We start from the raw sequence: 23,201 nt of genomic DNA, 5'->3' as shown, positions 1-23,201 counted from the left end.
AATCCTGTTCGACCTCTCTTTAAGTGTTAAGCGGAAGAGACAACGTGATGTGATCAGGAAAAGTGCAGAAAATGAACCAGCAGCTTATGGTGATACAACCCTCTGGTGAGGCACAGTTTCTGTGTTGATCACCGCATTGCTAGTGCAACTGTATTTGGAACATGAGTAACCTTACTGATGCGGTATCCATTGTAATTGTGCAGTGGCTTGCAGTGTGAGCCAAAATCGGAGCCAAAGACAGGCTGGTGACGTCAATTAACAGACACACGGGCGTGCGCAGCATATGCACCGCAACTATTAAGAAATGCACATCAACAATAGCGTGTGTTCCAAGAGCTTCAATCCTGAAGTTCGGAACAAACCAGCTTGCATAACCAGTGACGAGCTGCTCAAGGCGAAGTACAGGTAAAACATCCATTACAAATTGAGTTAACAAATCGAAGTACAGCACCTTGACCAACTGCAAGAATGCGAAGCCCGAAATAGAAACTGAATGGATATTACTGCTGGGAGAGCAGACTGGCCCCGACTACTCTTGGCTTCTCATCTCTACCAGCTTCTCTACTCTCGTCTAAGTCCTCGTTCTAAAAGCTGTCTCAGCATTCCAGAAGCCACTCACTCCTGCTTGCGTAGTGTTGATTCACGGTGAGGATTCGAAAAACAGTGTGAAGCCACTCGGATGAGCATATCCTCTTGTCGTGAGTCGAGTGGACATTTCCACAAAACTGCAGTTGTCTATTAAGGGCTTGGAGGCAAGATGGTCGACGAAGATGTGGTCGCCTCGTATTTCATTGACCATGTTAAGGATATGACGGTAACAATGGATGGTCTTCTAGTAGTTCTTGCTCCTGACTGAAACTTGCTTGATAATCGAAACATTTTTTATCACTTCTGCGAAACAAAAATAACCCACGACCCAACAAGTGATCATCAGTCCTAAGTCTCCAAAAAGGCTAATCCACCCACACTAACATCAGGCTCCATCGTTCAGTTCAACATTGAAAATTAACATGAATTACTAACGCAAGAACCAACATGTTCATACATGTGGGTACGGCACGAAAACGACTTGATTTGAAGGTTGCGCGTACATCATATGTGGTGGATACTGCACAGGAAAATGGATTCAAACTTTTGTCAAATGCAGATAAAGAATGCTCCCAAAATTGACAACGAAATGCATGCCTCCTGATTAACAGAGCAATCAAACATTTACCAAGTACAGAACGACACGAATACTGCCAGAACGGGCCACGTTGGGGCCAAACACATACTGTCGAAACCCTAGTAATAATAAGGAAAAAACTGAAGTAAATTATAGCATGACTAACTCCGAGTACTGTGAGGGCATGCTGTCTTGACTAATCCATGTAATTCGTGCTGGAACTGAATAATACTTCTCAACTTATCTTTAAAATGAGACCCTCAACGTTCATCAGATCAAAACACAAAGAAACTTGTGTCCGATGTGTTGGGTCATATTCTGCGTTAGAAAACTCCAAATGAACCCTTCAAGCGAAGCACATTAATGTGTAGCATTTCGGAAGAGAATAAATACAGACTACAACGCATCTTCTTAACATATAGGTATGCACCACAATCTAGGAAAATGGTTGTCAGAGCAAGGAAGATAAGGATCATACCACTTGGCCGTTTGGATGCAAAAGGCCAGGCTGCATGGGAGAAGAGGAAGGCTGCATCGGAAATTTTAGTTGTTGAGGGTGTCCATATGAGGGCATTGCCTGCGATGTTCATTAAGACTAATGATCACTACAAGAGCAACTGTAGTAAAAGCGTATACTAAAGCTAAATATTGGATATTATCGTAGTAGAATCGAATACTGTACAAACTAGTTGACTATATTTCTTGTCATGGTCTGCGCCAAAAGCAAGTAAATGAAATGTCTCAAGATAACGAAGTGTCTAACAACAATTACTCATACGATGAATTTAAACAACGCATACAAAACGTATTACCACGAATGGACATCTTAATGATGGCTCTGTTATCAAAGAAAACATGCTACCTGCTGTTGTGAATGTGGTACTCTCATATTCGGCTGCCCAGGTAAAATACCACCACCTCCAACTCCTACTGGAAATCCAGGCACCCAAGGTTGCATATATGATGTTGGGTTACTTGCAACAACTGGTGAGGGAACCACATGATTATACGGGGGGAATTGGTTGTGCTGAGTGATGTTTTGCAGATTCACGTGAGATCCTGGTATTGAAGTTGCCGCAGGAACAGCAGAATGCATGGAGTACACAGGACTTTGAACCACTACAGGGTGCTGCTGAGACACAGTTGGCCGGGCTGAGGGGGTGCTTGGAGTAAATGCCTTGGCATTTGGATTAAGTTTGAATTCCTGCATACACGAATTATGGTAGAATGTTCAGGCAAAAGAACCACCAGATCAGGTGAAAGACGGAAACAAAGAACAAGGATCTTCACAGTATTTATAACCACATGGCGCAAGCAAGACAAGTACTAAGGTTAAGACGAACAATCAAGGGGAATTGGTACCTTGGCATGTGCATTTAGCGGAGATTTTTTTGATGATGAAGCGGCAGACAAAGATGATGTAGAAGATGATGGCGAGTTTGGAGTAGAGGTTGTCTGAGTTTGCGAACTAGAGAATGGTCGAGATGTCTGAGCACTAAAAGGCGACACTGAGGCTGCATTCCTACTGGGTATTGTACATACCAATCCCGGCTTCTCTGATGAGCTCAGACTTGTCGGCAAAGGCAATGACGAAGGAGGTGGGGCTGAAACATGAGTACTGCGTTGAACAGCAGCAGACATTGGTGCTAAATGTGATTTAAGGTCATGGCTGGCAGGCTGAACGTTGCTCTCTTTGGGCGTATCTCCAGCAGGACCCTTAGCTGCAATGTTTGATAATTCATAACGATTCAATTTTAAAATAAATAAATAAATGATGTGCGGTTATTTTGTTCATCACAGTTAATCTAAAATATTAACTCACAAGATAATGCCTTGAAATGAAACAAATTAAGATCACGAATCACGAATAGAATACAGTACGAGAATCCCATTCATTCTTTAAAAAAATGACACATATTCGAGTCAAATGAACTAAAACAATAGCAGAAACAGTCAACACTAACAACTGAAGGAATGAAAACACATGACAACCATCCGTGATACAAAATAAAACACAACCAAATTTGGAAAAGGAGTTGAAAGGCAACCTGCAGCTCCTGGAGAACGTGGCTCCAACTCCTACAGACACATACAACATCAGGTCAGAGAAGACAATAGTAGTGCACGCGCATCCAACTACATCAAGCACTGCAATCTTCAAAACCTCAAGATTCCAGCAAAATCTGTAATTATAGAGAGAATTACGGGGTGACAGACGTATGGTAATTAAACACGCTGATTCAGTGCACCAACAGATGAAACATGGCAGAAGTTACTGGTGAACAAATTTCAAATGTCATTCGTTGGCACCTTGTAGGTCTCAAACTGTGCTTTCACTTGCTCCATGTACTTCAGCTGCTTATACTCCTGAAATTCCCTGAACAAATAATTCTTCACACATCATTCAATATCCCCTTGAAAATGCATTCAATACAAATGCGCCTCAACAAAAAAAACTACTGTACCTGGAAAATTGACCACACCTTTGATAAAGAACAATATATGATAAGCAAGCAAACAGATAAAACTCGAAAAATCAGCCACTTGAGTGAAGAAAAAGACCAACCTGATAACATCAGCAGAGACTTGAGGACAGCTCGGATCCAAATTCAGAGCTTTAATGCCTGATTGATCACCGACTAATGGAGACATCAGCGGGGAACCCCTTGCCATAGGACTGTTATAGGGAGAACCAGACCCCTACAAAACAATTCCAAACAACCAAGGAGCATAACGACGAGTAAGAATTATCGTAAAAACACATTACTTACATACCCCAAATTATGGTTACTTTAATACCAAACCAACAATTAAAAATGAAAAATTACAAATCTTCCCAGCACAGCTTCGCAGTAAGAAAATATTCCTACAACTCACCACTATGATTCGATGATCCTGGGTTCTCTACCTTACAACAGATGCGAGAAAATGATACTCATGAAGAAAATATAGAAGCTAATGCGATAAGAAATATGCATGTCTAAAATTTGTATTTCAAATAAACAAGGAGTGAATACCTTACTGGAGTGTTTACTTTTTTCACCACAATTTAAAAGTGACAATTTCCGCAATCTTAACTTCTCAGGGAAGATATCAGAGCTTCCTGAATCTTCCTTTTCCAGGGGCTGATCCTGAAGTTCTCGCGAATTCTCGGATCTTGAACTTCCACTCACAATCTGCGCACATAGCGCGTAGACCGAAAGTATTAAACCACGAACAACAATGAAAATGCATCTGCACGGCAGATATGTAGGCTACGCATATTGTTGCAGTCATGTGATGAATTCCAAGCTTTCGTGGTATAAATACATTTGCAGCGAAGTGGTTTGAAATGACTTAACTACAAGCTTAGGACAAATCTACACCACAGGACAAGAAATTTTTCTACATGCTTCAAGCATCAAGAAACCATTAAAAAGAAAGAAGAGAGATCGTGGTAACAGGGTAGTATCTAATAAGTTTTCAAACCACCATAAAAAGAAAATAAAAAAATAAAAAAAAGGAGACTGAATCTCTGAGATCTGAAAGCTTTGCGGCACAGAAAGCAAAGCGTCAAGAGGCACTAGAAACATGTCAGAACTTCGGCACCATCAGGAAAGGATGGAAATAAGGTACATTAAGTGTCACTACGAGAATGGGAACAGATTTTATTCAGGCCATGCACACTCGCCATCGCATACTTTGCTTCCTCGACAGCACATATTTCTCCTTAAACATGCCAAAACGCAGTAGGTATTTTGTAGTAGGAAAAACCTAGTAATAGATGATTGGGTAGATACAGCAATCGAAACTCAATCAGGATGCAACATTATGATTGCCACACAAGGATAACTTAGGAATGCAGGGACTCACTTGTGGTTCTGCAGGTAGTGTAGAACTTTCTTCAGAATATACTTGCCCTGTAAAAGATGATAATAACAACAGAATTTTTGAGTATTACCAAACACATAGGGTTGACAAAATGACAAGCATACTGAGTAGCGCAGAAGCAATTACACAACATTCCTAGGAAGTATAATCAACATGACTGCTAAGCAAAATCTACTTCTGAGTACGTATATGATCCAGTACCCCGCATTCACAAAACATGTACACAGCAGATGCAAAATCAAAAGTCTTACATAGTTGTGACACACACTCAACTCCTTGACGGCTAGTCATAAAGACCTACCTGGGATAGCGGTGCTAGAGCTGCTGCTGTTCTGAGAGGTGGTAATACCGACCGTGGTAACTGTTCCTCCAAACGTCTCATCGTTATGGTCGTCGATGCGCTGGTCTTCATCATCGTCACCTTCATCTGGATATCCACGTCTTACAGCAGAGTATCTAGCCTCCTCATCCAACGCATCTAGCTCGGGAGCCAAATGGATTCCTCTCTCCTGAAACAAAACATTGTCCGTATGAGAAAACAGGACAACAAGATGAGGCGGAGCATATTAAATACTGTAAATAAAAAAAACAAAACAATACATTTAAAAAGGAGCATTTACATTAAATAACATAATAAAGGACAAACATATTGACAACCACATTGAAATTGACCAACTGTAGATAATAAAAAAACGAAGAAGAAGAAAGAAAGAAAGTACAGCACAGTACAATCTTAAAACACGAATACTTGGCATGAGTTAATGAATGATTAACTGTATGAAATTGGAAAGTTACAGGACGTCCAATAACAGTTAAGGGTAAGCAACTAAAAATTATTCTAAGATTTACACAGAAAGGCACAGCACTGGCTATTTCATCTGAGGAAAAAAGCGGCAAATCATCAGGTCAATACCTCTGCTAGATGCATGTTCCGTGTTTGCTGCCCTTGAATTTCCCGAGCGATCCTCTGAGCCTCTCGCTCTCTTTCGTGCATTTGTGGGCCTCGAATTAACTTTGTCGTGTACAGCTCCTCGTCGAAAGTAGTTTCCACACCAAACAGAGCTTTATTTGCTTCAAATTGGTCCCAATTCCCACCGCTGTAAAAGAAAAGAGGAAAGTATATGATAAATACGCCTTAACAGCACAAAAGAATAACACTACGGTTGTGCCTAAGTCTTTCTACGAACCATATGTAACTGACCTCCATGTGTTACTCAAGCTAAAATTTGTAGTGTCAGAAGATTCATCATCGGGCTTCCATGGCTTCAGCTCACGCTCAGATTCGCGATGCCAACCTTGTGAAACAGCTGAATCAGTCACTATTTCAGAGCGATTCTCTCGAGATCGGTTAGAGGATGAAGCATCCCCAGTAAGGGAAACATCCTGCATCATCCACAAGGATGACATAAAAAAACAATCAGAGGATCAGCGTAACTCCAGACCGACATGACAGTCGTTTTTATGTAGGCATGTTGGCAGGAAACGAACATATTTGCAACAATAAGGACAATTGTTCAACAGTAAAACTGTAACGTTCAATACCAAAAACAAGAAGTAAAACATTCCTTTATAAAATATCTTTAGCCCTAGCAGTTCAGAAAAGTTCAAGCGACTTACTTTCGCAATAATTTGTACAAAATCTTTTCCTTGAATTTGCAGCTTTTTAATTGGAGGTTTTCTGGCCGCTTCCCGGACTAATTCACCTTCAGTGGAGAGAGCACCTTCTTTGACAAGCCTCGCCATCTTTACAATCACCCCTAATAAATGATAATAAAATTGCTTTATGAATCAAAATTCATCAAGATGATGGGCGTGAACGTGTGAAAAGTGTCATCTCAGGATTACCTTTTCTTAAAGAAAATATGCCCCACCAAGCCAATGTAAGAATAAAGGGCACAAACGAGAGTATGAATAACGCGTGATAAACATTGAAATTTAGACATGACAACATCAACAATCTTCAGAGAGAGAGAGAGAGTCCTGATAAATTTCCATGTTATCAGATGCAATTAATCCAAACTCATGCATGATAAAATAACAATGCCTTAGTGTGTTAGGAAGAAAATAAACCAACGACAACGACAATTTGAGTAAGAAGCCTTACCAAAATCCTTATCAAAGACACCGGTATGAAATATTCCGGAATAAACATGCCCATCAATTTTCTGAACCTCAACATGCTGCCCTATCAAGCAGGTATACATGTATACAAGTCGATCATGAGCTCCTTTACTCCCACCTGAAGATCAATTCGAGAATCGGTTTCTGATACTCAATAATAAATATAAATATAAAAAGGCATACATTAACAAAGGTGACCTTCCACATATAGATACAATGACTACTAAGCTTACACAGGACATTATCGAAATTATGGCCAAAATTGTAGGAGTATCAATTTCAGCTGAAAGATCATAACATAGGGGTCACTCATATGTGTCAACTGCGATTTGGATGGGCACAAGTGTACACAATATTAATATTGCTTCCCGCGGATGCTTTCACGATAAACGCTGCTGCAAGTTTGATGAAACCTAAACCAATTACAAATCACTAAGCTCTATAAACAAGATGATGGGCAAGCCTCGTCGATACGAAGAAAACGAGTATATGAATACGTTCCGCCTACTTAACAAACGCCACACACACCCTAAATTACAATCATAAGGCATCCTTCCCTGCATTGCCATCGCACAACGCAGAAACAATTACTCGAAGAACGACCTCGATGCGCTTTAATGTAATTGCACACGACAATGACGCAAACCTTGTGTGGAAGAGTTGCTGTTGGAATAGGAGTTGGAGGTTGAGCGCGCAGGTTGTCTCCAATTCAGGTTATCTGACCGACTCACGACATCTTTGTCGATCCTTCCTCGTCGACCACCACCATTCTGCAATGGTTTCTGCGACGACTGCGGAAAATGTGAGCGCGAATAAACGTGAAAAAGTCAAGCTCTGAATTTCCAGGGAAAATATGCGATCATAGCAGGCACCAACAAGGCCGCGCACAGCTTAAACTGCGCGTCCAAAATAGGAAGTATTGAAGCAGATTGTGCGCACACACCATAACATCAATGAGGTTCAGGGGGCAAAATTCCGAAAAGAGGCCACAGGATATCAACTAATGCACCTGCGGATGATTCATATCGTCTGATTCCCTCGGACGGGACAGCAACACCGAGCCAGCTGGAAAAAAACCAAAACCTCTTCCGCACTTCCTGTCCACGATCTCCCCTCTCCAAGAATTCCAAATTGACGCTCCTTCTCTCCTCCCTCTCTCTCTCACTCACTCACTCACTCACTTCACTCTTTCCCCCTCCCTGCTAAACAACGGCACTCGCCAAGTACCGACCACAATCTATTCGTCGGACAGAAGATGCCCTCTGTCCAGCACCAAAGAGCGGACACCCTCACACATGGAGCGACACAACGCGGCACAATTCACCGTCTCACGCAGCGAGGTACACTCAAGTAGTATGGCGCAGCGTGGCGCCTGCTTTTGCCGAGCGCTAGGAAGGACAACGGAAGTGACCAATTGCGTTTACCAGTGGGGGGTGAGAGAATCCAGGCACAAGGGGAGCGACGAAGCGGAACTTCAACAACGCAGGGGAGGAGGGGGGAGCACATTAGGGTTTGCCCTCCTCAAGGCACGGAGAGAAGAGAAGAAGTGACCTGTTCCAGAACCCCACGGAGCCCCCGTCCCCACTCTGTCTGATAGATGTGGGTGGCATCTACGCGGGACGACGACGACTGAATCCCCCCCCCCACTACCGTGCTGCCGTGCCCCCTCGCGACCTCTGATTGGTTATCCGCAGATTTGCCTCAAGACCGATATTTGTGGAACCGGATTATGAGGCACGGTCAAACCTGACACCGTGGAGGTGGAATCTGCACCGTGCCGTGGTGGACTTGGCACCTTTGGGTGTGTAATTCGGACCTCGATGGTGCCCTTTCCACGCGTAACGGTCATGGGGACTTCTCCCAATTGTTGTTTCTAGCCGTTTTTGTAAATATTCTTCGTTTTTGGGAGCATGATTAGTGAATGTATTTCTGTTGAATGTGGTTATTGCACCTTCTCTTGCCTCATTTATTAGCAATCACATTATTTTCCATGAATTTCCATGGTGGTGTACAAAGCTATGAAGATAGAGTTTACAAAGACTTCCACTTTGATTTTTTAAGTGGTATTATCTTGATTTATTAAAAGGTGTTTCTAAAAATATTGAAGTAAAAATATGTTACTGGTGATTTTTAAAAAATCTGAAAATATTTTTTTACAAATAGATGAAATGATACTTAAATTAGCTTTTAAGTATATGTAGATGTGTAATTGGGTGTGTAATAAAAGTGAATTATGTGCTTACAAATAAATAGATTTAAGTTTTAAATTAAAAGATTTATATAAGAATTGTGCTTAAAAAACATTTTATTCTATGCATGTACACTTAATAAGAGAAAAAAGAGTCTGATGATGAATAAAAGTAATATGAAAAAAAATTACAAAGTAATTATAAAAATGTTAAATTTTGAAATCAAATTATTTTTTTTTTGAAACTATTCATGTATTTCTTTTAGAATTTGGGATTTGATTTAGTTGCAAATTTTATAACAATTAAAAAATTTAAAAACTACATATTATAAAATATATAAATATTATGGTTGGTTCTAACATTAGTATTATTAAAATGCATTCAACATGTAAACTATGATTATTAAAAATATATTCTTTGACTAAAAAATAAAGATAATTAAAATAAAATGCTAATTTTTTTAAATAACAAAAAATTGATTGTATTGACAATGACTTTATAGATGATTATAATATAAAAATATGTTAAGTAACTAAATAAAATACAAAGGTCAAAAATGATTTTGTATGATATAATTTTTAAGAATTATGTTTAATACTTTGGAAGCTTAATGTGCATTTTTGAAAGAAATTTAGATTTTTTATATTTAGAATTATATTTATTATTTATTATACAAATTGGAAAAGTAGAAAGCATTGTAGTATATATCTTTAACTCATTGTTTAGTGTTGTGAAACAAAAATCTATAAAAGATTTTTAAATTAAAGATTATTTAATAAATAAATATGTAATTTCTTTGTTTATTTATCAATAACAGTTTAAATTTCAATATTTGACTATTTTCTTTTATTGGTAACTAACCTCTTTAATTAATAAATAAATTTATTCTATTATTGTAATAAAATGTTATGTTGTTTTAATACTTTCAAAATAACCAATTTTATTTTGTTGCATTATAAGATTTGTTTTAAAGAATAAGAACGAATTTAAAAATTGAAGTTTTAAAATATATTTTTTTGAAAACTTCGAAATTTTATTTGAGCTTCATTGTTTGTATCTATATATATATATATATATATATATTCTCTCAAGCATATTGTTTTGCAACATTAGATTAATATCATGAATTATGTTTCCCTTGAATAAATTTTGGCATACTTAAATCACTAACCTTTATTCCTAGCTTAATACTCATTTAAACATTTACTTTTCACCTTAAATTCTCAATTTTTCGTTTTCTTTTTTTCTCCTTTTTCTGAGATTTCGATTAGTTGATTAAGATTGTATTATGAAAATTATTAAAATCAAACCAAAACACCATTATCCACACATACATACATAATCTATTTTTGTGTTTTTATCTTGTTGACTCAACCATCTATTAGCATCCAGGTGTGAAATCACCCAAATTGCCTGGTTATTAAATCTTTTTAATTTTATTCACGATTCTTAATAAATCTTGTTATCTCATCATTCACTTTCATTACAAACCTCAAATGAAACTAATCACAGGATCACACTGGCAATGAGAATAAATGAATGAGCGAATATTGTTGAAAAAGGGAGGAATGTTAATTGATGATGTTGGACAATAGTCTATTGCACTCCATTATACTTGACTACTATATATGTCTATGGCTCTGCGTGTGACGCAAGGAGACGTGATCTGACGCCAAAAGAGACGAGGGGTAACGTGCAGAAAGAGACGCAGAGTGACGCCGAAAGAGACGTGAGATGACGGCGGCGAGAGCTGGAAATTCCTGGGGGATGCTGCAATTGAATAAAACAATGGCGATTCAGAATCCAGCGACAATCCCGCGATTTCTCGTTATTCTGGCAACAGAATCGCACTCTCGATCCTGTTAGATTCATCTAGACTAAAATCGCATAGTGCGCTTTGCACAAGGCTCTAGAAACGGGAACACTGTCAACACCCAGCGTGCAATCTGCACAAAAAGGCTTTGCGGCAGTCAATAAACGATTCAAGCAGTCACGCTTCTGCCTCCCGACATACTCTAATCTGTATAGATAGACAGCTCTGTGAATTTGAGCTCTGTGCAAGAGACTTGTAGCGCTAGCGGCTGAGTCCGTACTCTGCCAAGTTGGGTCCATCCGAGCGCGCCAGAAAGGGATCGATTCGCACCCACAAGAGGGAGAAGATGGAAGCGATCACACGATCACAATGGTCGGCGTTCTGTTCTGACGGCCCATCAAGCCTTTCAAGAAGGAGTATAAGTGCTCGATCACCCAGAACGCGAAAAAGAGCTTCCCAAAAAGAAGACCCCAGGATTGATAGCCGTTGTTGATCGCGTCGGAGACGCCAGTCACAACTCCAACAAGATTGAAGATCAAAATAGTTGTCGGGGGGATCAGGAGAGACGTCCATTTCAGAATGTACAGCTCCCCAAAGCCTTCATCGTCTGCTTGTTTGGAGGTTACTGTAAAATTCGTGTCAACACCGGCGAGAACCTTCAACAGCCCTTGGAAAAGCGCGAATAGGTGGGCGGAGACGCCTCCGAACATCCAGAACTGCTCGTTCCTCCACCATTCGTCAATTCCAATTCCAGACCACCGCAATTCGAGAACGCCGGTGACGAAAATGGAGAGAAAGAGAGAGATGAAATATAAACTGTCAAGGTTTCTAATCTGCGCATGCCAAAACGAGCAACACCCGATGGTGAGAATTGCGCATCAGACCAGCAGAAGTGCTAAAGATCCTCAGCATGACAAGGCAAATTGTCCAGATGCTTACAGTGGGAGCGATGAATTTTACGGTAAGCAAATACACAGCTGGAAGTACACAATACGCGACAAGAGGCAGAGATGTCAATGGATATATTGTGGTGTTGATGGATGCCAATCTCTCCATGCACTTCAAGGGTCCACCATAACCATACCACAGCGGACAATGTCTGCTTAGAGAAATCTCCACCGAACCTAATGCCCAGCGCAGGACTTGGTTCAAACGATCGGACAAATTGATGGGTGCTGAGCCCTCGAATGCAGGCCTGGTTGGCATGCAATAAATTGATCGCCATCTGTAACAGACCCGTAGATCCAACCAATCTGCACCCATCACAACAAAAACCCTAATTTAGTAAACCACGATTGTCCGAGAGAAACTCCCCTCAACGCCTTCTATCGTGATATTCTAGACGAGTGACTTACCTCTTTGCCCCATTCAGTCTTGTCCTCGTGACCACAACTAATGACGTGAATAGCTTCTTTAAGGAGAGATCCCGAGTTAGCAGAGTGATGCACACCGCCGTGGTCTAGAAGTATGGAGGCAACGAAAAACGGCGACTGGCCAAATCGTTTCTCATAGTTCAAAGTATTCACAAGTGATGACTTATCCTCAGCCCCTTCGATCTCTTCCATGTTGAAAATAGGAGTACTGGAATCAGAGCGCGTGACCGCCGCTTTCCTCCGAGATTTCTTCGACTTCCCCCTCTTTCTGTCTTTCTTTCGTTTGCTGCAGCACAATTTCGAAACAGCCGCGCCACAGCCGGAGTGCTTGTTCTCCTTCTCTTTCAAAATGGGCTCATAACAATACAACGCTTTTCTGTTGAACACACATCCCGTGCCCACGTACATCGGTCCTTGAATCCCGTCTAAGCCCTTAAGATTGATGTCGAAGAAGACAGTGTTATGATTCGCGTAACGATCGCTGCGATCAATGCCGTCGAATCGTTGGGGGAACTGGAGGTAGCAGGCCCTCTTCCCTAAACTGGGATCCATGAAGAAACACATAGCCTCGCGCAAGGCTTTACTGTTGTTAATGTAGTGATCACAGTCAAGTTTCAAGAAGGGCGCATTCGTGAGAACGGCCGACACTCGCACCAGTGCGTTCATTGCACTGGCCTTCTTGTGGTGGTTGAAGCCATGACGCTTCTCCCTGGAGACATAGACCAGCCTGGGAAGCTCATTACCCTCCGTGTCGTGACCACCGTTGTGACCGAGAAACACCTGAATCGTTCCAGGATGATCTCTGCTGTTGTTGGCCGGCCAAGGGGTCCCATCCTGCATGGTTCAGCCCTCTTCTGGCACTTCTGCGCCGTCGCCACCAACGCTTTCACCGGCACTTTTAACTCTTCGTATCCTCACTTCATGGCGCGCCGTTCCTTCACGAACGTGGGCTGCACCTTGTCCTTCAGGTAATCAATCTTCTGGGCGAAGTAATTCTCGGGAGCTCGCGGTTCAATGCTGAACTTCGTGCAGAACGGCACCCACTTGCGGGCAAATTCTTATGTCTCGGAAATGCACTCGAAAGTCAGCATGGCAGCCCCGTCGTCTGAGAGGTAACAGGAGACTTTGTCGACTGGGTAATCCACAAACAGGATGGATAGGATCGTGTTGGCCGTCACAAGGGGAGGCTCCTTCATGGGATCCACGGTACTAACGAAGATGTCGATGTGCTCCAGCTTCGATAGCTCTCCTTTCTCATGCCGCAAGGACAGCCTATCCAGGTAAGTCTCGCGGTTGATGGGCAGCCACTTCGGGAACTGATCCAGAATCCATGAAATAGCAAACCAAATCTCGCAAACAACGGAATTGACCCACATTCCGTAAGCGTCGTTCACAGGGTTAAGAATTCGGTAACGGAAAAAGAAAGCTAGCACGACAAGCCGGATTACGATCAGCATTCGGTATAGATTGATTCTCGACGACGGAATTGGGACTTTCCGTAAGAGAGGCTGTCGTGACTCGTCCATTCTGGTCAAGCGCCCGCACAAACGTGAAAATGCGGACAAAAGTCATTCACGAGCGGCGACCCGAATCTCTGCTCATAGTCACGAGAGCCATTGGGCGATGATTGTTAAACGGAAAGTGAAGACTTACATTGGAAGATCGGGACCATTGTCACCGACATCCATATCGCATCCTTTACGGCGATGGCCGCCTTCAGTCATCATTTTCTCTTGCCTCGTCTTCCAGCTCTCGACTATGTCCTTCCAAGCGACGCTGTCGTAACCGTAAGCTGCCAAATCCTTCGTAGGATCCATCAGCCGAGCTTGCACAGGAAGGTTGGATTCAGTGAAGGGGAGCGGATGGACACGCTTCCCGCCGTTCGTGGGAGGCGGCAATACAAAGGCATGAGAGTCGTCATCCAAATCTTCTTGCAACAGTGACGTGCAGAAGTTCATGGTGTTGACAACTGTAGCAGCACAAGCATGACTGTGTATGTTTTGGTTTGATTGGTGAAGAAGTTGGAGTGGGTTCTCAATACTTCTACATGGAGACTTCATGTTGGGTTTTGAAGTTTGTACTTTTAATGTGTTGTTTTGGTTTTCTGAGCATTAGAAATGATAGTGGACACAATTGAGTGGTTGAAGAAGTATATATATTACTTTTGTTCTGAAGCTAATCCTTGATGTTGATGCATTCTTGGAGTTGTAATAGAGATGAGTTTTTGTTGAGATTAATCATTTTTATTTTTTTATATTCATTGTTGACTTTAGTTTTGCTTGACTTCTAGTGTGTGTAGGCATGTTTCTTTCTTTGACTCCATTGTGATCATCATATTGTAGGGTGGATTGTCAGGAATCCAAAAATGTTTTGTGGGAGCATCTTGCTCAGCAAGAAAATAATTGTTGTTTTTTTCTTTCTTTAATTCAAATTTACTAATGTGTTGAAGATAATTTGGATTTTACTAATAAAAATGTTTCACATTTTTTTTTGGTAACCATATTTTCTACAACCTAAGTAACATCTCAATTTATTTAAAAACTTACAGAATATAAGAAATGTGTTAATTAATAGGATTTTTCATTTTCTCATTGTATAACTATGCCATGATTTACTATTATTGTTTTTGTACAATTTTAACACACAAATATCGAATTTCCAGTTTCTTATATATTTTATGGCTTCTATAAGGAAAAATAAAAATAAAATCACCATAAAATTCTCATGAATATTATGTAACCCATGTTAATTTAAAAGATAAAATAAAGTAAAGTAAAACTCTATATCATCTTTCACAACATTTATTCATCCTAAAACAAATGTCAACATTTGACTCCAAGAACTTCAACAATTATCCACTAAAATATCTAATATGAAATTATTATTATGATAGTAACCTGTTTCAGTTATTTTCAATTTGTTTACACAAGCCTCTACCCTCTCCTTCTTCCCTTCCTTCTATATGTACATATGTGTTTATCTATCTATGGTTTTTTTTTTTTAGATCTATTTATTCCACAGCACTCTCAGCTATTATATTAAAAAAAACTCCACTTGTTTGCAAATTTGTAGCAGTGTTCTTGACATGACCCATGGATCATGCAAACCAGCAATCTTGCAAATGAAAAGGTAGCAGTCCCACATTGATGTGGGGGCCATGAAATGTGGATGCTTTTAGAGTTCAAGAATTTGTGTGTTACATGTGGTGAAATGAAAATTTACTAGGTGGTCTAAATGTAATGCCTAGCCTTGATAGTTGTATTTTGTGTGTGTGTCAATATATATATATATATATATATACACATATATACACACACACATTAATACAAAATTTCTGAAGAGAGAAAAGTTACAAATGTATTTGAGATCTACACAAAGTGAATGTGAGCATTCCAAAATTGAAGTTTGATTTCAAACAATCAGACTGGTATAATATGTGATTTTATATATGTGATTTCATTCAACAAGGTCCAGGTGATATCAGTTAGAAAATGTGATTATTTGGGACTTCAGTTGACGAACTACCGAAAATCGATCATCTCATGCGTCGTTGGATGCAGAATTCCAAACATGATAGATTTGAGTATGCTGCGATAAAACTCATGAAGACTATTAGTTGCTGCAGCCCCTGCATGATGGTTACTATTTCATGAAGAAAACTGCAACGCGTCTATGTATCACAATTTTCAACCTTGAGCATGAAGAAGTTCCACCTTAAGTTTACGCTCAAGGGTAGCCGCCCATCCAGAGAGCCTACTCCTCGCTTGGTGTAAGAATGGCCATCAATCCAGTCTATGCCGATTGCTTTCCAGTTGAATTGGAAAAATCTTGCAGAGCATGTACAAGAGCATGATACGTGTACAAGTGCAGCTGAGCACCCCAAACTACCAGTGAAGGATGTGGCTACCTAACTGCATCAAAGGGTGGGAGAAGTATGCACCTAGTGTAAATCCCACTATTACGTAATATGGCACCCTAAGAAACTCCTTGTAATAATCCTCGGGCAACTTCTGACGACCGTCTAAGATAGCCGCGAAGGGGATGATGCTTGTCCGCTCCTTCACTCGCTCGAAGGCTTCACCATATTTTGCTGACAAGCGTCTATCTCCATGCCAGACCCCGAATAAGTGGTGTGCTAGTAACCCAAAAGATGTCGTCAACGTGAAGGAGCTCCCTATCCAAAGGGTGTGCGCGAGGCACCAGATAAACTGCCCCACCATCTGCCATACATCATTGAGCACATCAACACCCAAAACGAGAGATACGCTGTTGTTTTTATCGCAGCCGATGTGCATTTCAAGGTGCAGGGAGGAAGCTTGAGGAGTAGAGGCTTGCGATTGTGGAGGCAGTGGCTCATAAAAAGTGCGAGTAACACAGGAGGATTTAGGATAGGCCAACTTACTTGTGGATGTCTAGTAATACGCATGATGCCAGTTTCCCACATATGCACTTTTGGTTTGTCTACTGCTGCTACTTCCAGTAGGTTGAAAGTGGAAGGGTACAGGAAAAAGAATGAAATGAAGGAGAGTGCCCACACTGCCTCGTGAACACCAGGAATTGTGCGAACTTGCCACAGTTGAACACCATCGTAACGATGGTTGATAAAGTATACCTGAGAATATGATTGTACAAAGTGGTAAGAAGGTTTCGTGGTAACTTTGATTCAAAACCTTGATTAAACATCATGTATCAATTATTGAAACATCACAAGTTAGATACTTAGAAAAAGGTGATATTCAGCATGATTTTCAACATATAGTACGACGTGCGTGCACAGAATCACAGTCTAGACATTTAAGTGCATTGAACTAGTGAAGTGGGTTTGGTTAAAAGCACAAAACGTGACGGGCGAGGGTGGGAGCTACCGAAACGTACCACAGCAGAGACTGCCAAGGGCAATGAAATTCCTGCGAAAAACACTCGATATGCTCTTTCACCCACAAGCTTCTCTCCTGACGCACGCAGACCGGCGAGACCACTATGAACCAAAGCAAAAACAGCTAGAATGGCCAGCATGACAATCTGCATTCAACCAAAATTACTGCTATCAAATTTGTAAATCATTGCGCACATCAGGAGATTTTTTCCAACTGCGAACCTGGTGCACGGATAAGGAACCTTAAGAAGTAGACAATGAAAAACCACTGTTAATGCACCCAATTTTAACCCATAGCCTTGCTCACCTCGTGGTTGCTAGAGAGAGAGGATAAGGCATCAATAAAGGCACCTCCGTACCCCGTGTTCGGATCGAGCCATATATAGTACAGAATTGCCAGGACAGTTCCTAGAACCAGAAAGAAGTAGATCCATGAAGTGGCCTTCTGGGACTTCACATTAAAAACAGCTGCATCCTCACCCACAAGCACTGGCTGCTCAATATCCCCTTCGAAATCTGGCGGTCTTTCTAAAACAGAGTTAACAAATATGGGTGCCTTAGATGATGGCACGGAATTATTGGCACTTGAGGTTTCCACATCGGGTTTCGCCTCGGCCCTGCATCTTCTAAGAAGGCGTACATTGCTATGTAGCCCAATTCGATTTCTCAAATGAGAGCTGGGTTTCAACGATAAAGCTTTAGTGACCTGCGAGCATAAGACACTGAAAAATAAGTAAAATGTTCCTGCTCTGAACTTGTAGTCAAGAGTTGCATCACACAACAACGAGAGGGATGAAGCCTAGAGGGACGCGAGTTGAATAGGCTCCTAACATTGATCGCCAACTTGTGGTGACAATGAATGCAATTTTTGCACGAAAAGATCAGATATCTCCTTCTGAACATTGCTTGGCCTAAAAATGAGTCGCTCATAATCGGGCTCGCACTGCAAAATCAATTGCACTACTGTGGCCTTAGAAGAGTATATTGAGCTGGCAGCGGTTCAAGCGTAAGCGCTGCTATTGAACTCAGGATCATTGTTCCCTTCTCCAAAAATATAGTAGTTCAAATTTCTAAAATCACCAATTGCAAACACTTTGTGCAGGATTCCGCATGTCCAGAGTCTGGCAATGGGAATTGTATAAGCGGGTGACGATTGGTATAGGTTGACATGCTTCGAACATTGTCGACTAACTGCCAGGACTCCTTGAAACCAGAGTGCTCTTCTAACGGGTCCTGAATCGTTACTGTCCTCAACATATTCGTGATTACAAACCATAAACCTTACAAATTTGACCCTCCAGAACTGATTTTTTCAAAAAGCAAAATCTCATCCTCTCATAAAATCCCCTGCAGCAAACCTCACCAATTCGGATTCATAACTCATGACCCAGAACACGAGAGCTATGAATGTCCCTAGAGCGCTTTGAACCCATCATCCCTCGAGGTTTAACAATACCAATTCTCAAGATAAAAAAATCACCAAGAATCACAAAGCCAGGTCGCAACAATCCCAACCAAAAAGGGATTGAAAGCTTCTAGAGACCCGCATCACTCACCGCAGAGGTTCCGACGCATTCTGAGCCCTCCTGTCTGCGCAGTTCAGTGGGTTGAAACCCCACGGGCGCGGCAAACGTGCAGACCGCCATGGCAAGCAAGTAAGCTTCGAAGGAAGTGCGAGTGGCCCCTGCCTGCGAAGAACAAGCCCAGCAAGCAACAACAACACTATCCCCTTTGCAGCACTTTCCAGGAAAGATAAAGATAGAGAAGAGTCAAATAGTAAAGATAAAGAAATCGAAAGCCGCGCTGGCGCGGCACTTGGCGTTGTGACCTGCAACCGAGTCGCCCTCCTTAGCCCATGTTTCGGGAGCGCCGCTCATCCATCCTTCTGAGGATGGAAGTTGCTTTTGGATGGTTGAAATGAGCACGGGACTTTACTGGATGAAACTATGAATATTGAGTAGAAGCCTCTGTTTTTGTTTTATTTTTTAGTTTTTTCTTTTCTTTTCTTTTCTTTTCTTTTTAGAATTAACACATTCATGGGTTTTTTAAGATTATTTTTAGAAAATTACATGGGATAAACAAAAGGAGACAAAAACCCTTTCTAATTTGTTGCATGCTTCATTGTTTTCATCAAAAAAATTCATCAAAAGTGAACCAAAAGTTTGAGTTCACAAGACCTTAATAGAACTAGGTTAATGTTAATTGTACCAAAATTTTGACAAAGCTATTAGATGCCAAATCCTCTCAACTGTTATTGGCACATTTGATTATCTAGTACCAAACATGTTTATATTGACATGTATGAAGGTTTAAAATTTGCATTTTACATTGTGGTATATAATCAAGGATTATAAGTGCAATTTGTAATAGGATCAATAAAGAACATGAATCTTATTATATGATTGATGGTTACATTTCAATTTTTGATTTTATGATGGATTGAACTTGAATGCAAAATGTCATAATTAGCTTGCTAGAGGTCAAGTAGAATTGCTATCCAAAATAGATTAAATGAAAAAATATTTTCATTTCCAAATTTCTATTCAAATTTTTATTCTTTCATCAAATGATTCTTAAACAAATATAGCCAAGGTGGAGAAAGCTAAGCATAGATATGCTTGGATCAAACATCAATTAAGAAATTTAATATAGTTGAAGAAAAAAATTTGAAAGATAGCCTTAGCATAAACATTCTATAGTAGACAAAAAGCTCTATGGTAATTCCTAATGATGTTGTTGTAATGCTAGAGCAAGCATGTATTAGAAAAGAACTTCCATTAATGTTGTTTTATCTTAAGAATTGAGGTCAATATTTATGCCATGTTGCTTTTGAAAAGTTGTCTCTTTTGTTAACAATCAAGGAAATCTTGGAATAACAAATAGAATATATTTAACAAGGTCTCATGTATTGTCTACCACATCGGGCACCTAATCGTTTATTATATTTTTGTAGTGGCATTGCTACAATTATTATATCTTGAGGAAGTAGATATTATAATAGATATCTCACGTCTTAATTTGCATGCTACATTCAATTAGATTTATAAAAATTCTTTTGAATCAAAAAATAATAAGTTAGAAAAAAAAATTGTTAATAGATTATAACAAAGAGCCAACAAAACATACTGATGTATGAGTATGGTAGTATCAAGGACATGAATCTCAAAGAAAGAAAATCTTCAATAAACTCTTGTTTCATTGAAGAGAATTAGAAAGTCACTGAAAAGATGATGTAATATTAAACTAGAGTGGCTATTGCCAAAAATAAGAAGACTAGAAAGTCTTGAAATAAGACTAAGGGCTAGAAAGACATTGACAAGAGTGAAAAAGGCTTCACTATTGCCTCTACATATACTCTCTAACTATGAGCTACGTGGTGATATTCTATAGGACCTCCAACATGTATTGACTTTGTAAGCTACATGTTTTAACTTGCAAGGTAAGTTATCTATATATGCACTATGTAGTTAACTTGTTCCACAAGCTACTACATGGAGTTAACTTATTGGCCAAGTTCCTCACTTATAAACACATCTAAAGTCAAATTTGCATCTATAAAGCTTTTAAAAAGCTTCTCTAGAAGAAATTATGAAATTAATTTATACTTACCTACTTCTACCTAATTATATAAGTAACTATTAGAATAAATGTGAATGTCTGTGATATTACCCCCTCTTTTAGGGATGAGTTCCATAAAGAGCAGTAATCATCTTTTATGGATTTTTATAATTCTTCATCTTGATTTTGATGGATGTTGTCAATAAAAGATCTCAATCTTTTTTGTTGTATTTATAAGATTCTTTGCTTGATATAGCAACAAAATAGCTATATCTTGTTACCTATGTTGAATTAAGGTTATTCCTTCTGATAAGCATCTGCATTGATCTTTTGTCGTTTTTGAACTTTTTTTAACTGTATCTTCATTGTTGCATGTAGCTTTTACAAAAGATTTGCTAAATCTTTCACTGCAAGATTATCAACTTTTAAAAAGTCAAAAGTATCAAGTCATAGATGATAACCATAATTGGCAAAGAAAGGTGTTTGTTACGTAGAAGAATGTACCAAATTATTGTATGCAAACTTTACCAATAGAAAAAGAGTTGTCCAATCATCTTGATGATAGTTGATAGTATACCTCAAATATTGCTCCAGAACTTGATTCACCCATTCCGTTTGCCTATCAATTTGAGGATAAAAAGCCAAAAAAAGCTTTATATCTACCTTTAAAATCTTAAATAAGATTTTTTATAATCTTGATACAAATTGAATCCTCCTATTTGAAATAATATCCTTTGATAATCCATGATAGTGATAGATATTGTCAATGAAAAGCTTAGATGGTTCTTCACCTAAAATAGATTTTGTACATGGTACAAAATCTGCCATTTTGGTGAAGTAATCTATGATTACAAATATAAAGTCATATGAACTTGAATTTAGAAGATTTTTAATAAAATCCATAAAAATGGAAGATCATGGTTGTTCAGATATATGCAATGGTTGGAGAAGTCGATAGGATTGATGATGAGGAGTTTTTGATCTTGAACAAATGTCATATCATTGGACAAAGTCTTTTACCACCAAAAATCTTTAGATATAAGCTCTAAAGTCTTGTTGTATCTAAAATGTCCTGCTACTAGAAAGTCATGATATGCTTGAAGAACACATAAACATGCTTCTTCTTTTGGAACATATAGGCGTCCTTTGAAATAGAGAAGGTTTTTCTTGAACTCAAACTTTGAAACATGATGAGACTTAGAAGGAAGATTCTTGATATCATAAACAAGAGAATCAGAGGACATATTTGATTGAATTTGTTTGACAAAGATTGAATTAATAATCAATATTGATTTCATTGCTCAAAGATGAAAATACTCTAGCTTCAAGAGGATTGTACTTTATTGATCAAAAGATACGTCTTCGTCTTTTGGTGCAAGATAAGAACGTCTAAAAAGAACATTTGATAATCCTTATTTTTTTCTAGGTCTATATGTGAACTTGAAATCAAATCTTGATAATGACATGCTCCAACGGGCTTAGTATGACTCATCAAATTGATTCACTACTTATTTTAGGACAAAAGAATGCATGTAGAAGTGCCAAAATTACAATTATTAGGTAAAGATGTAGTTAGAAGATGTTAAAGAAAGAAGAATAGTATTAGTGGAGAAGAAATGGAGTCTTAGTAAGTCTTGGAGGCAATTATTTTAGTTGGTTTAGTATTTTTACTTATTATTGAGAAATAAGGATTAGTTACTAAAATCAATATTTAAATTGATCTTATATCTATATGTATTACTTATACAAAAACTATAAATGTTAGTTAGTAGTTAAAAGAAGCATGAAAAACAACCTCATGTCTTTTTAGTTATTTATATAAAAAGAAGAATTTATAGTAGATTTAAATTGATTATATTACTATAAAAAATTAATAATATAGGAAATTATATCTTTAAATTGCTATTAGCATTATAGAAACATTATAGGAATTTTTAGAATTTATTTAGAAATTATTTAGAATTTTTAGTAGATTCAAATTGATTTTTATTCTTTATAAAAAATCATAAATATATGGAATTATATCTTTAAATGTATATTAGAATTATATAAATATTAAAAAAAAAATTAGAATTTATTTAGAATTTATTTAGAATTTTCTATGAATTTTTAGGATAATTTTCAAGACATTGGTAAAATTGAGTTTTACCACTTGGGGAGCCATTATGAAGAAATGGAGCAAGGTTTGAAGGCCACACAATATTTCTAGGCTAATTGGATGTTTTTGAACACCATG

At 39.0% G+C, this 23,201-nt stretch overlaps 2 protein-coding genes and 1 pseudogene across 6 annotated transcripts; all 3 read right to left on the bottom strand.

Annotated features, from left to right (window-relative positions):
- Nucleotides 1-400: 400 nt before the first annotated feature.
- LOC112286634 (uncharacterized) lies at nt 401-8,738 on the bottom strand. 4 transcript variants are annotated; one of them, XM_024528720.3, is made up of 17 exons: nt 8,166-8,738; nt 7,803-7,938; nt 7,140-7,274; nt 6,653-6,792; nt 6,237-6,418; nt 5,949-6,132; nt 5,337-5,544; nt 5,018-5,064; nt 4,183-4,341; nt 3,732-3,865; nt 3,476-3,542; nt 3,214-3,244; nt 2,528-2,886; nt 2,028-2,369; nt 1,644-1,742; nt 1,046-1,108; nt 401-891 (listed from the first exon to the last, which is right to left on the bottom strand). In XM_024528720.3, the coding sequence occupies exons 1-17, from the start codon at nt 8,178-8,180 to the stop codon at nt 886-888; spliced, it is 2,307 nt and encodes a 768-aa protein (XP_024384488.1). In that variant the 5' UTR covers nt 8,181-8,738; the 3' UTR covers nt 401-885. The 4 variants fall into 4 exon arrangements, with proteins under 4 accessions (XP_024384488.1, XP_090107728.1, XP_024384480.1 ...); XM_090251602.1 differs by having other exon boundaries at nt 401-888; XM_024528712.3 differs by having other exon boundaries at nt 401-888; nt 7,803-7,947; nt 8,166-8,711.
- Nucleotides 8,739-10,895: 2,157 nt separating this feature from the next.
- Nucleotides 10,896-14,489, bottom strand: LOC112281347 (putative cellulose synthase A catalytic subunit 3 [UDP-forming]; annotated as a pseudogene). The gene is made up of 4 exons (XR_016500468.1): nt 14,185-14,489; nt 12,514-14,058; nt 12,098-12,411; nt 10,896-11,991 (listed from the first exon to the last, which is right to left on the bottom strand). The product of XR_016500468.1 is annotated as a putative cellulose synthase A catalytic subunit 3 [UDP-forming] (transcript).
- Nucleotides 14,490-16,093: 1,604 nt separating this feature from the next.
- On the bottom strand, nt 16,094-19,065 carry LOC112288753 (15-cis-zeta-carotene isomerase, chloroplastic). The gene is made up of 5 exons (XM_024533319.3): nt 18,964-19,065; nt 17,715-18,113; nt 17,407-17,553; nt 16,934-17,143; nt 16,094-16,751 (listed from the first exon to the last, which is right to left on the bottom strand). The coding sequence occupies exons 1-5, from the start codon at nt 19,051-19,053 to the stop codon at nt 16,416-16,418; spliced, it is 1,182 nt and encodes a 393-aa protein (XP_024389087.1). The 5' UTR covers nt 19,054-19,065; the 3' UTR covers nt 16,094-16,415.
- Between the last annotated feature and the right edge of the window lie 4,136 nt (nt 19,066-23,201).

Source organism: Physcomitrium patens, chromosome 1, assembly GCF_059467195.1.
Source record: "Physcomitrium patens ecotype Gransden chromosome 1, ASM5946719v1, whole genome shotgun sequence".
NCBI classification, from domain to species: domain Eukaryota; kingdom Viridiplantae; phylum Streptophyta; class Bryopsida; order Funariales; family Funariaceae; genus Physcomitrium; species Physcomitrium patens.
The sequence above is the reverse complement of the archived record's forward strand: the minus strand, read 5'-3'. Positions and strand labels throughout refer to the sequence as shown.